The 13,929-nt window shown below is 46.0% G+C and overlaps 1 protein-coding gene across 1 annotated transcript in view; it reads right to left on the reverse strand.

The window, feature by feature from the left end:
• TMEM233 (transmembrane protein 233) overlaps positions 1 to 13,929 on the reverse strand; it is a 46,355-nt gene that overhangs the window by 13,128 nt on the left and 19,298 nt on the right. The window contains exon 2 of the mRNA XM_084819252.1: positions 4,336 to 4,470. Coding sequence (XP_084675378.1) covers positions 4,336 to 4,470 — 135 coding nt within the window. The remainder of the gene's footprint in view (positions 1 to 4,335; positions 4,471 to 13,929) is intronic.

Raw genomic sequence — 13,929 nt, forward strand, 5'->3', positions numbered from 1 at the left:
GAGCATCACTGGATGGGAGGGGTTTCCCTCCCTAAGTTATTCTAGCCAGCAGGTCCCTGTTCAAACTGCTAGCAACATCGTAGCTCCCATTTGGATTCCCTGCTGTTATTCCTTTGTAGTCTGAGAGTCTTCAGGGATTTGCATCTGTAATGAACCCGTTGATAGTGAATTAAAGACGTGAGACTGAAGCCTCTCTTCTTGCGTGTGTGCGCATGAGGAAGGTCAGGGCCAAGGGAATGTGACAGGTGCTCCTTTAGAGTTCTGATTGGTTCTGATGGAAACCTGGAGCGGATTAACCACCCCACTGACATCGGTGCTGCCAGCCTCCACTGTTGTACGTATATCCATTTCTCTGACCATGCACCACCTTATTAACAATAAAACACTCCCCCTTTTAAAATAAAGAATAGAAGGCAAAACTATTTCAAGTATTCAGAGTAAGGACCGTTTTTGGTGACTGCCCAGGTGCTAGCCAATCAATGCTGTGTTCAGTTGGCTTCTGATGGGAAAATTGCAGAACTTTCTTTTTTTTTTTAAGAGCCCAGCTTTGGAGAAGAAAGGCCCCTTTGGACTGAACACAGCTAAAGCTTTTCCAGGTTGGGCTGAATGCTCTAAAAATATTCTGTCCATCTTCCCTCTCTGTTTTGATGGCAGCCGTTCCTTGCTTCAATCCTCTCTAGCCCAGCCTTGCCCAAACCTAGAGCTCTCCATATGTGTTGGAATACAACTCATGGATTATCTGAGGGTAGGGATGTCCGTCGCTGAGAAATCAAACCCTTTTTGGGCTCGCTGGACTTCCACAGAACACCTGACTCAGCCTGCATTTTGCGAGCTGAGGCACGCATTTTCCCTGAATTCTGGGGACTTTTAACTTTTAAAAAATATTTATTTGTAGAAATAGACATTTGTGTACTTCGTGCAAATTTTGGCTGCCATTTGCGCAAATTTTGACCACAAATTGCAGCTGCCATTTGCGCAAATTATACAGATTGCAGCTGCAATTTGTGTAAATGTCTATTCTGCAAATTTAAAAGAAAAATGGAAAATCTGCCAGCTGGCCTGACTCGCTCCAGACAAAGTCAGGCCAGCTGGCGGAAGACGGACTGGAGTCTGGGGGGCCGACCTGACGAAGCTCGTCGAGCTCCACCCCCCCAAGTGGATTCTTCCAACATCCCTATTTGAAGGTTGTTTTCCCCTCCAACAAGCCCAGGTTCAGACAACACAACAAACTATGCCCAGGCAGGTTATTAGGCAAATGGCGCCTGGCAGGTGCTGCAGCTTAAACAAGGAACTGTGGCTTGTTTAAGCCACGGTGGTCATGCGAACCAGGTCAAAGCGTACAGTCAGAATCCTGGGGTTTGCTTGGCAGGCTCTTAGCAGTGCCTTCAATCCACTCAGCCATTGAGCCTTTGCATTAGCAAATGGGCCCTGCCCTCTTAATGGAAAAGCAACATTAATTTAATTTGGATCTCAACAGTGCCCTCCTGGTCACAAATTCTCAGAGATTAGAACTCAACCGAGAATAACTGAAGCCCTGTGCAAGCCCTGCCACACTGAATATGAAGTTGTGCAAAGGCACATTCACAACAGATCCTATCCTGGGACAACGGACCCTGGAATTTAGGGGAGGGGAGGGAAAGCAGAGGCCAGCCACCTCTTAAACCAGGGGTGGGGAAACCAGCGCCCTCCAAATGTTGTTTGACTCCAACTCCCATCATCCCTGACCATTGCCCATACTGGCTGGGGCAGATAGGAGTTGGAGTCGAACATCTGGAGGGCCAAAAGTTATGCACCTAAAGGAAAACACTAGAAACTGTTTGGGTTTTCTTTCCTAAGAGAATATTGACAGAGGTGAGCTGCAGTTGGTCAGACAGCCAGAACAGGCCCAGGTTCAGATCCCCCACTCAGCTATGATGCTCACTAGATGACCTCGAGCCCGTCACAAGTTCTTAGACTAGCCTGATCCACAGGGTTTGCGTGAGGATAAGAAAGGCAGGGGTGGGATAAACACATATACATGTAATTGGGTTTCTGTCCCACCCTAACTGAAACATTTGGGGTGGATAATAAAAGGTTTGTTGTTGTTTATTTGTTCAGTCGCTTCCGATCTTCATGACTTCATGGACCAGCCCACGCCAGAGCTTCCTGTCGGCCGTCGCCACCCCCAGCTCCCCCAAGGTCGAGCCCGTCACCTCCAGAATATCATCCATCCACCTTGCCCTCGGTCGGCCCCTCTTCCTTTTGCCTTCCACTTTCCCTAGCATCAGCATCTTCTCCAGGGTATCCTGTCTTCTCATTATGTGTCCAAAGTACTTCAGTTTTGCCTTTCATATCATTCCCTCAAGTGAGCAGTCTGGCTTTATTTCCTGGAGGATGGACTGAAGAACTATTCTCTCGGATCACATCAAAAGGTCTACGTAGTCAAACCCTCACCTTCTCTCAACAGCAGCCAGGCAAATGAGCAGACCCACAGTGCTTTGCTGCGTGAGGCAAAGATGGCACCCCCATATTTCACGTACAGGAATTGGCTGGATGGGCAGCTGAATCTTACTTCAAACACTGGCAATGGGAAAGAGTCTTCCACCTCACCGGGGGATGGCAGTCTAGTTTAGGGGGCGCAGGGCAGGTGGTGTGGCACCCAGTCATGTAGTGGTAAATTTTGAAGAGCAGGACCTCATCCTGACAGTCCCCATACCCCTACCCACCCACTGCCCAGAGTCCAAAAGGAGAGTCCAAAAATTCAGGGAGCCGTGCTGATTCATACCAACATACCGCTTCTAGCGGTTTTCATCTGCATCAGGAGCAGGTCTTTTGTGCTGATGGGTCTTAATTGCCCAAGCCACCACAAAATACTTCACATTGCAACAGGGAACAATATATTGTTGTTGAGAAAATTCATTTCCTCCCAGCTACTGGGCCGTTTTGCATGATTGCGACTGGGGAAATAAGCCACAGCAGCTTACTTCCCCCACCACACATTCTGGTCAGGTGCCAGTGGGGGGATTAAGCATAATTACCCTCGGCAGTGCGGCATGTCATGATGTGCAAACCCGGTGCAGGGTGGGTTGTTGCCATGGGTGACAAGCCACCCAGAACCCAACAACCCACAGCAACAAGCCATTCTCATTGGGTTCACACGACATAACAAACCACATTACTGGTTTACTGGTTTATAGCCATTCTCATTGGGTTCACACGACATAACAAACCACATTACTGAGGGTAATTAAGCCAACGTTTAGATCATCTTCAGAGGCCCTCCTCTGAGTGCCTCCACCAAAGCAAGCTAGGCATATGGCTACAAGAGAGAGGGCCTTCTCACTGGTGACACCATTATGGAATAAAGCCCCCCAACGAGTGTCTCCTGGCACTTCCATTGTTATCTTTTCGGCGCCGGGCTAAGACCTTTCTTTTCTCCCAGGCATTTCAGAGACCTAGTTCTAGTTTGTTTGTTTGTTTGTTTATTTATTTATTACATTTATATCCTGCCTTTTTTCCTCTTTAAAGAACTCAAGGCGGCGTACAAAATCCTCCTCCTCTCCATTTTAGCCTCACAACAACAACCCTGTGAGGTGGGTTGGGCTGAGAGGCTGTGACTGGCCCAAAGTCACCCAGTGAGCTTCCATGGCTGAGTGGGGACTAGAACCCGGATCTCCCGACTCCTAGTCCAACACTCTAGCCACTACACCTGTGCTGTTTATTGTTGCGCATGATCTTGTATTTTATTCTTCTAAATATTTGTATTGCACGTTATATTTTCAACTGTGTTTTAAAATGGCATTTTAGTTTTTTAACTGGTTGTAATCCACCCAGAGAACATTAGTTATTGGGCAGATTAGAGATGTACTAAATAAGAGAAATAATAATTAAATCCCCTTCCCCACACACAGTGGCTCATTCAGGGTGGTTAGCAAGCCACCGTGGCATATTAACCACCCTGTGATCATGCGAGCCAAGTCACTGTGAGGATTGGAGCTAAGCTCAGAGGGAACAGGGAGTTCTGAAAGCAATGGTCCCCCCATTGTCCCCCCAAAGCAAAGACCCCATTGTCCCTGCTTATCAAAAAGTCCTGGTCCTTTGAGGTGGAATGCAGAGAATTTGCTGACTCTCCCATCCCTAGCCATCGCTCAGGAACAGAGCACCTGGTTTCCATTTAGAAGGTCCCAGATTCAGTTCCTGGCATTTCCAGGTAGGGCTGGGAAAGGTACAGTAACTGTCTGAAACTCCAGAGAGTTGCTACCAGTCAGCACAGACAATACTGAGGTAAATCCACTAATGGCCTGACTCAGTTTAAGGCATAAAAACACAAACTGGAAATGATCAAACCTTACTTACCGTAGTGAAATGGACTATACAAAGGATTCCGATCATCACAAGGCCAATCAGAATAGCCGCAATGGCAACCATGAGGGCGATGTGGCCCAGTCTTTTTGATCCATCTATGTCTCCTTCAGTATAACTATTTAATGCCTGCAGAAGAAAAACAAGGCGATCACAACCACCATGAAATAAACCAACCTCCACCTCTGTTCTCCTGGGGAGCACAACCCTACTGGAGACACAACTTTGTCATGCCTGCCCGTTTAAGCCAGGGGTGTTCAACTTCTTTCAGCTTGAGGGCTGAACCCAATTTTGGAGACGCTCTCGGGGGCCACATTCCAGTGTGGGCAGGGCCAAAATGCCCCAAATACCAGCCTATTGTAGCTTCAAGCTCTTCCTGCCAGTCGCTAAGCCTTAGGGGAGGCACTTCAACCTTTTTTGCGGGGGACTTCACAAAAGCTGGGAAACTGGCAAATCATTGGTGGTCAGGGGAAAGGGGGCGAGGCCAAGGGAAGGGTTCATGGCTATCTGGTGGCCCAGATGTGGCCCATGGGCCTAAGGTTGAAGACCCCAGTTTTAAACAGAGTTGAATGATGGCCCTGCCAATTTATTTCCTCCCCCCAAAGTTATCAACAAAGCCAAAATGCGGTTGGAATATGTGTAAGGCATTATGCAAGTTTTGCAACATTCCACTTGAAAGGAAGAGCTTAGAGAGTGGAATGTGGTGAACAGAGACATTTGGGAGCTCTGTGGAGGGAGAGAGTCCAGAGTGGGTCATGGATCATCCCTGAAGAACAAGAGACATTATTTATTTACATTATTCCCTCTAATAGCAAACACAGGTGGTGAGTGCTGCCAGGACTGTAGCCAAAACAGAGCCACCGAGAGCCAAGACAGACATATCAGAACACTTGGGGAAACCTTGCTGAAGTACAAACATTCTTTCTTTTTTTAATGAAAGGGGCAAAACCCTGAAAATACAACCCAATGAGGACCACGCAAGCTCAGAATCCACCAAATGCAGAGTGACAACTGGAAAAGAAAACCATAATAATGAAACAGACCAGACAAACTCTCACTCTACAAAACTAAAACAGGAACAGTCCATTCAAAGAGACAATTAAAAACACAACCTGAAACGTCCCTAAGTTAAAAACATTGAAATTGACTGATTTCTTTTATGTATTTATTTATTACATTTCTATACCATCCAATAGTTGAAGCTCTCTTAAAAGCCTGGGAAGACAGAACCGTTTTTGCTTAATGCCTAGCAATGAGAATGCTAGGCAGGCTAAATGGAGGAGCCACCACTGAAAAGGCCCTTTCCGGTTGCCAACTCCCACACTTCAGACAATGCCCAGAGAAAGAACTTGGACAGCTGACAATTTTAGTGGACAACCAGACTGATGCAGGAGAAGGTGGTCTAACAGATATCTGGGTCCCTGGGTTCCAATCCGGCCCTCCATGGTTTCCTAGATGGCCCCTTTCCCTCAACTATCAATCGTTTGGTGGTTTCCCAATCTTGTAATTTGAAACTATAGAATTAAATCTTGTCTCCAGTTATTATGGGTTGGAGGTTAAACTCCAACCCTTTACCTTGTGCTTGTGATTACTTTTGTTAAATGTTGAAATGTCTCTCCTAAGGCTTCGTTCCTGGCAGGAAGAGCTTTAAGTTACAATATGCTGGTAAATTTGACCCATCTATGGTACCACACCCCCTTTTGCCTTTGGCCCCGCCCACCACTGGCATGTGGCCCCCGAGAGTTTCTCTGAAACTGAATTCAGCCCTCAGGCTGAAAGAGGTTCCCCACTCCTAGTGTGTGTATTTATAGGTTAAGACCAGCAGGTTGCAATGAGCTTGGAAAGAACTTACTGGGAGCCAATGGAGTTGTTTCCATACAGACAAGACATGATCTCTCCACTCAGACGTTGTTAGCAGTCTGGCTACAGTGTTCTGAGCTAGCTACAGTTTCCAAACTTTCTTCAAAGGCAGTCCCATGTAAAGGGTATTGAGGTTACCAGGGCATGGACAGCTTTGGCAAGAGTGCGCTGTAGTGATGTACAACCCTTGGATTGGGTCGATCATGAATGATGGAAGGGATGATAGGGACAGAGGAATCTATCAGTTTGGGATTCTCTCTTTTTCCCCACCTTTAAGTTCATTTCATCCTGTTACCTCAAAAGTTTGCAATTTTGTGGGGTATGTGTGTTAAAGTTTGCATGAAAATTCATGCGCATTTCTCTGTATATATGCATTTTTGTATGCAATTTTGCCTAATGTACACACTTTTCAAGCAATTTCCCCTAATATAAGGCAGTGTTGTACATTTTTTGATTGGAGAACTGCATTACAACATTTGGAGTAGTGCAAATACCAAAGAATACCTGTGTTTTGATTTGCATATTGGATTGGGAATTGCAAATGAATTTCTCTGCCACTCCAGATATCAGGCCCGAAGCCCTTGGGAAAGTCTCCCTCCCTCCCTCCCTCCCTCCCTCCCTCCCTCCCTCAGCATCTCTCCCAGGATAGTTGTGAAGATAAAATAATGGGTGTGGAGTAACCATGTGTGCTACCCAAGCTCTTTAGAAAAAGGATAGGATAGAAATGCAATGAAATAAATGTGCAGCACTCAAGCCTGCTGTGACCCCTGAACATTTTAGTTAGCCATCCTTCTAGTTTGCAAGAATCAGGTCAGGTCTCCATATGTTCCCATCGGCTTGACAGAAGGGGAGAGAATATATTCGTACATTGTAGGGACCTCAGGCTTTCAGCCCAGTGAGCATTACGATCCAGTTCTTAGGATAGTAAGGGTACAGACAGACCTGGTTTCCTTAGAGAAAGAGTGGTTAGCAAGAGCTCTATTATCTGCGCAGGGGGGTCTTTGGTAGACATTTGTTTGTTTGTTTGTTTGTTTAGCTCTCTACCCTAGATCATTTTTACTAGAGAGGTGGGGTACTACAGAACCTAGGATCACCTGCATGGAAAGGGTGTGTTCTATCACAGATATATGGCCTGCCTCACATTTAAAATCTGACAAGAAACTTTCTATAAGCGTGCCCATAGATGGAGATACCCTTTTTCCCTCCACTTTTTGAAAGTTATGGAGCTGGCTCATACAGAGTCCATGTAGCCCAGTATAGTCTACTCTAGAGAGACAGTGGCTCTCCAGAGTCTCAGGCAGAACGAGAGGTCTTTCTTGGCCTTACTACCCATAACCTTTTTCAACTAGAGATGCCAGGGGTTGTCACGGACCAGGACCCCAAACAAGGTCCATCCTTAGGGGTGGGTGAGCTGGGCAGTCACCCGGGTTGCTGAGCTGAGGGGGGCACCAAGCCATGTTGAGCGGGGTGCCAAGCTATGCTGAGGGAGGTGCCAAGCTGTGCTGAGGGGATGCCAAGCTGAGCTGAGGGGGGCGCCAAGCTGAGCTCAGTGGCTGTGTTTTTTGAATGTTCTGGCTGCAGTGAGCCAGGGTGGCAAAAAGCAAGCATGTACAACCTTTTTTCGAGGTTCTACGGGTTGTTTGGGTACTAACTACAAAAATGGTCTTCCTTCAATTCACTTTAAAGTATGTTTCTTTTTCAATTTTCACTTTGATGTCATTTGCACGAGGTAAAAGCCATTGGAATGCAGCTTTACTTTGAGCCAACGTTACCAAGCACTTAGCACTTAAAATACTGAATACTATAAGCACTACATAAATAATAATAAAATAAAGCCATAAGCTGTAACAGGTTAGCTGAATACCCGTTTTATTTATAACTTTTCTTTATTATTTTTTAAAATAATAATAATGGATAGTCTAAAATAAAGAATGCTTACCAAGGGATAGGAACTGCTACAAAACAAAACAAAAACATTATGAGTTAAACCTGTGATAGTTCCCTTGTGTTGCATAGCACACGGCCCCTGCTCAGAATGTGGCTTTCCGAACTTTGGCTTGTGCAGACCGTAGCCCAGTGGCTGAGAGACCAAGGTTGTAAGCAATGTCATTCTTGATGGACATCACACCTGCACCAGGCCCCATAAATCCTTTTGGTGGCCTTGCAAAACTGACTGGGGGGGGGGGAGATACCAAAGGCACTCCTCGCCCAGGGCGCTATTTATCCTAGGGCCGGCCCTGCCCCAAACCCGCATGTGCAGAATATTCTGACTCCTCATCCTCAGAAGAGGCTCCTGAGGTAACGGTTCAAGGGGAGGATTCAGTTACAGAATTATGTCATGAGGCTTCCGCTTCCCCAGACCCAGTTCTCCAGGAAGGTTCCAGGGATCTGCCCCACTGCATCCAGAGGAGGTTGCATTGCTGTCCCTGTACTCGGAGGACTCCAGACGTGAAGAGTCTAGCATGCCACAGCCACCCCTGCATCGTCGCAACCCGAGTCTGCTAAAACAGAGTAGGCCCCTTTAAGAGAAAAGGCTTCAGGCAGCATAGAGGTGGGGCCAATCAGCCTAAAGGAAGCCAAACCCTTTCTTAAGGGTCAGTCTCAATCTGCTCCTTGTTGGAGCAACATACAGACAAGTTTGTCTGGCTTCCAGCCCCAGCACGGAGCTCTCCATGGTGCTGTTCTGTTCCCATTCCTGCCTTGCCCCAGACCTTGGTAAACACCTAACCCGTAGCAGAACCCTGTAACCCAGGCCCCATCAACACTGAGCCCTCATCACAGCTCATCAGGGGTAGAACCCGGCACCTTCTGTATGCAAAGCATGTCTTCCACCTCTAAGGTATATTTTCCATCTCCCCACTGCCATTGGAGATTGCTTATTGATAACTGTAGGTCACTGTTCTGTAGTTTTAAGAAAATATTTAAGGCATAAATATAAACAAGATTTAAACAGCGGATCAAACCGGAAAGCATACCGCTGTACATCAACAGCAACAATAAAAGCAGATTACACACCTAAGAATCCTCCTCCACCACCCCCCCAGCATGCTTAAGTGCACATAGGACAACCTGTTTAGATATACCCTTGCTGCTCTTCTACATGTAAAGGACCCTCGGCCCATGGAGGTCTAATTAGAGCAGAGTGGATACCAAATATGGCAGCTTCAAGTCTTGGATCCTCCAAGACCAAGTCCTGATCTTAAATCCCTCCTGTATCCATCAGCGTTCCGCCTCTGAGAACAGGAGCATGAAGGGGAACATCAGGCCGGCTGCTCTATCTTGGCTTCTTATTGGTCGGGATACATTTTTCAAAAGGCACCCAAACGAAGTTATCTTCTGATATGCAGCTTCTGCTGAGGGCACTGTTCCCTTGGGGGTGTGGGGAGGTTACATAGTATACCCTCTTGCAGATGAAATTACCTTTAAAACACCCCTACTCTATCCCAGCAAGGACAGCTGTTTGAACACACCCACCCATACCAGGGGTTCTCAACATGGCGCCCGCAAGGACCTCCAGCAGTGCCCACGAAGCTCTCTACTTCCTTCCCCTTCCAAAAAAATATTTTAAATAAAAACCTTGGGAAAAGTGAGGGCAGCCTTCTTTCTCTCCCTTTCTAGTCTCCAGCCTTGCTCTTTCTCTCCCCTTTGCCTTGTTGTTCCTCCTCCCTCCCAGCCTCTAGCTTTGTTATTTCTCTCCCACCCCACCTCCTTGGCTCACTTTTGACTAGCCAGGCACCCATGGAAGCCATTATGTGACTAGAGACACCCTCCATGACAGCCATTTTGTGGTGGTGCCCACAGAAGTTTCTCAAATTCCCAGATGTGCTCACGAGGCCAAAAAGGTTGGGGAGCCCTGTCCCATACACTCGTCTGAAAGTTCTTCACCACCGGCTGTATCTGTGTCCTCTGTCCTGCTCCTTTCAAAGCAAAGGGCTGGATCCAGACTTAAACTGGATCAACTGTGCTGGCAGAAGTAGACTTCCCTGCCCCCTCCTTCCCATGGCAGCCCCTCCCATCCCCTGAAAATGCTACACAGTGAGTCAGGAGGCCCTGCTAAATGGGGTCTGGTGTAGTGTGGGGTCTCCAAAATCCTGGCAGAAGGATTTTCCACAAACGGAGCTGTTCACCTCGTGGAAGGCCCCTTCCAATCGCAGAAGGCAGTTCCTGGATCTAGCCCAAAGAGTGACGTCCTTTGGGGTTAAAGATATGGTAGAATTAGATCATTTATTTTATTTTATAGATTAACGTCCTGCTTTTCAAGAAAAACACATACATGCAAAGTAGCACACAAAAGGTGTTTTAAAATAATCCTGACGATAAAGCGACAATAAAACAGCACCGCTAAAACCATGAGTCGGCATTATACAAGGAGAAAGTTCTTGTGTACTGTCTTTTCTTTGTGACATTCATAAAACTTTTATTGATCCCATTTTATCTGAACTGCCAGGATGCTTGGATGCATTGTATGTCTTTTTATTTCTTTCTGATTAAAAAGCATGTACTACTCTTACTGCTGCCAAATGTTTTGCAGCAGCAAGCAAAATCCGTCAAGAATTTACTCAATTAACTCAGTTTTAAAAAAAAATTCTTTGAAATGTCTAGAACCTTTCTGAAATGTCTCGAACTTTTATAATGTTTTGGTTTTATACTTATATAGCCTTATTTTCTTTTATTGGTCAAAGTGTTTTATGTTGATTATTGTGCTACTTTGGTCATTGGACCGTAATAAAGAGTGAGTGAGTGACTGATACAAAGAGAACTAATCATAAAAAGCCTGCCCAAATAAAATCCTCTTCAGTGGAGCATTAAGAGCACAAAGAGAGGGGGGGCTTCCCAAATTTCCCCAGTGAAGGAATTCGATCCTCTTAATGCTGCTGCAGAAAAGGCCCGTCTCCAACTTTTTCATTTTAACCCATGTACTCCACCTTTAACCTGCAACATTGGACTCACTCTTAATATGCATTTGTCCTTCTCTCTGTAGCTCGGTTCAGACATTACACCAAACCATGTTTTTTTGTCCTAACTGTAGTTTAGAAGCCAAGCCATGGTTTGAGCTCCCAAACACACCGGTCAATCAGGTTTTTGCTGCAACAGACTAGCATGGTAACCCCTGGAAATTCTTACTACTCATGTGTACACATTTTACATGCATGTGCACTAGAGACTAGAAGCCCAGGCAAGGGGAAGGAGGAAATCTGTGTGTGGGGGGGGGAACCACCACCACCAACAACTCTAGCTATGGTTAACTAAATTTTAACAAGGTTCAGATCCCAGCAAACAGACATGGGAGTGTACGCAGTTGATGAATATTGCAAGCTTTTCAAAATGACCATTCTTTAAGCAGTTGTAGAGTTTCGAATAAAACAAGAAGGGGCTGTAAATGTTGCAGCATGAAATGTTTCTTGTTCCAACCACTCTATTCCATTTTCTCTCCCCCTGGTTTTCTGTTTCTCTCCCCCAAAACACAGTCCACACTCCACGCTCAGCCCTCATTGGGATGGCTTTTTTTGCGGGCCAGGGAGGGTCTTCCCCCAGAAGGTTTTTTCCCACCAAAGATATTTCTTTGCTTCTGCAAACCATGGGTTCCCTACAAGCCTCCTGATTCCTCCCCTCTTGTGTGTGGGTGGTGCCATTTTGGCTACATAAAAAATGGCAGTCAGAGAATTGAGATTGCTATGAGCAGATATGATGATGGCTGGGTTACATATCCAGGCAGCAGTGGTCTACCCAATTGCATGAACAAAGGAGGCAGTCGCAGACAATGTTAACTGAATCAGAGGTCTGAACAGAGACGGCTGGGGCCTCAGGTTTCCATTTATGTATTTTCAGAAGTATTTTCTGCAAAAAAATAAAGAAGTATTTTTTGAAAAAAAAAAAGGAAAAGAATAACTAGATAGTACGAGGCATTTTTCTACTGCCATTTATTCTAACTGGAGCCCAGTTAGCATGATTGCAGCTGGGGAAATAAGCCAAGGTGGCTTATTTCCCCCGTTGCACGTGCTAGGGGGATTAGCATACTTACCCTCAGCAGCACAGCTTGTTGTTGTTTTCTAATCAATTTTTTATTGTGAGTTTCAACAAAACAAACAAACAAAAACATAACAAAACCAAAAAATAGAAAATATAACAACATTAAAGTCCTCTGATTCAAATATTTCAAAACAAGCACAGCTTGTTGTGACATGCGAATCCGGTTCAGGATGGGTTGTTGCCATGGGTAACAAGCCACCCAGAACCCAACAACCCATGGCAATAAGCCACCTTCACTGGGTTCTCACGATGTGACAAGCTGCACTGCCAAGGGTAATTATGCAACCCCTTCGGTCATCTTCAGAGGCTTTCCTCTGGGTGTCCCCGCCAAAGAAAGCTAGGCAGGGGTCTACAAGAGAGAGAGTCTTCTCAGTGGTGGCACTCCACTTATGGAATAAACTTCAGAATCCTACAACAGCCCATGGGTTCTGGGGGGCTCGCTAACCACAGCAACAAGCCACCCTCGATGGGTTCATACAACACAACAAGCTGCGTTGCTGAGGGTAATTACGCTAATCCCCCGAAACATGACTGGCACACCCAGGGTGGTTAACAAGCCACAGTAGCTTATTAACCACCCTGCAATTGTGCGAACCGGGTCTGGGTTTCATGGAAGCCTCACGAGACAGCTAAGATTATTTAGTCCTTCAATGTTAAAAATTACGTCAGAGCATTTTTAGATTAATGCACTGCTTTTGGCTTTTACTCTGGATCTGACTTTGGTTTTCTTTTTGTTAAATTGTTTATATGATGTCTTACTGTGTTGTTGTATTTTATGGTCTTAAGTTTGGTTTTGTGAACCAGCCAGAGTGCTTTGGCTGATGGGTGGCATAAAAATTGAACAAATAAAGGTTGGACCCAGATTTACCTTGGATCACCTGTGCTGATGGAAGTGGACTTCCCTTCCCCCCTCCTTCCCACAGCGGCCCCTCCAGACCCTTGAAAATGCTACACAGGGAGCCAGGAGGCCCTGCCGAATGGCATGAGCTGTGAGGCAGGAGGGAAGATCCCCCCAAATTGAGCAGAAGGTCCCTTTCTCTTGTGGAAAGCATATCCCGGATGCAACCCACTATATTTACCGCATAAGATAAGACATAAGAAATATTGAACATACTGTAGATAGATAGGTGCAGAGAAGAGTGGAGATTCCCTACTATTCTATGATTCTATGATCATGACTGACCCCATAGCCGCACCCCCAAGGAGAGTCCAGAAATGCAGGAAGCTGCATGGATCCCTAGCTCTTGTTCTTTCTTTCTCCACCAAGATCAACTGTTTTTGTAAAGCCGATGGGTCTTCATGGCCCTTTCAACACCAGGCCATCGCAAAATACTTTGGATTACAAGAGGGATATATTGTTGCTGGGAAAATCCCTCCACCCCCGCCTCCACCCTATGAGGACAGCAGCTATGCTGAGAGGGAACATGGAGGCCTGAGGGGGGTGACAGGTGTCATCGTCTCTGCTGTTCAAAAGGTCCTGGCGCCACTACACCACGGAGCCTGAGCTATTATTTAAGAATGTTTGCAGTTTGAGAAATAATTGAGAAGGTCTCCTGGTTGTCAGAAGATGGTTTGGATGGCTTCCAGTGCAGTTTTAGAGCAGGTGACCTACATATAAGGCAACACACCTGATTGGACAATCCTAAGCAGAATGTTGGGAATGTGAGCCAATACGAAGGCCTAATACTGGACACAGAA

Source organism: Heloderma suspectum, chromosome 13, assembly GCF_057233095.1.
Source record: "Heloderma suspectum isolate Gila_16-S chromosome 13, 16-S_ref, whole genome shotgun sequence".
In the NCBI taxonomy this organism is placed as follows: Eukaryota; Metazoa; Chordata; class Lepidosauria; order Squamata; family Helodermatidae; genus Heloderma; species Heloderma suspectum.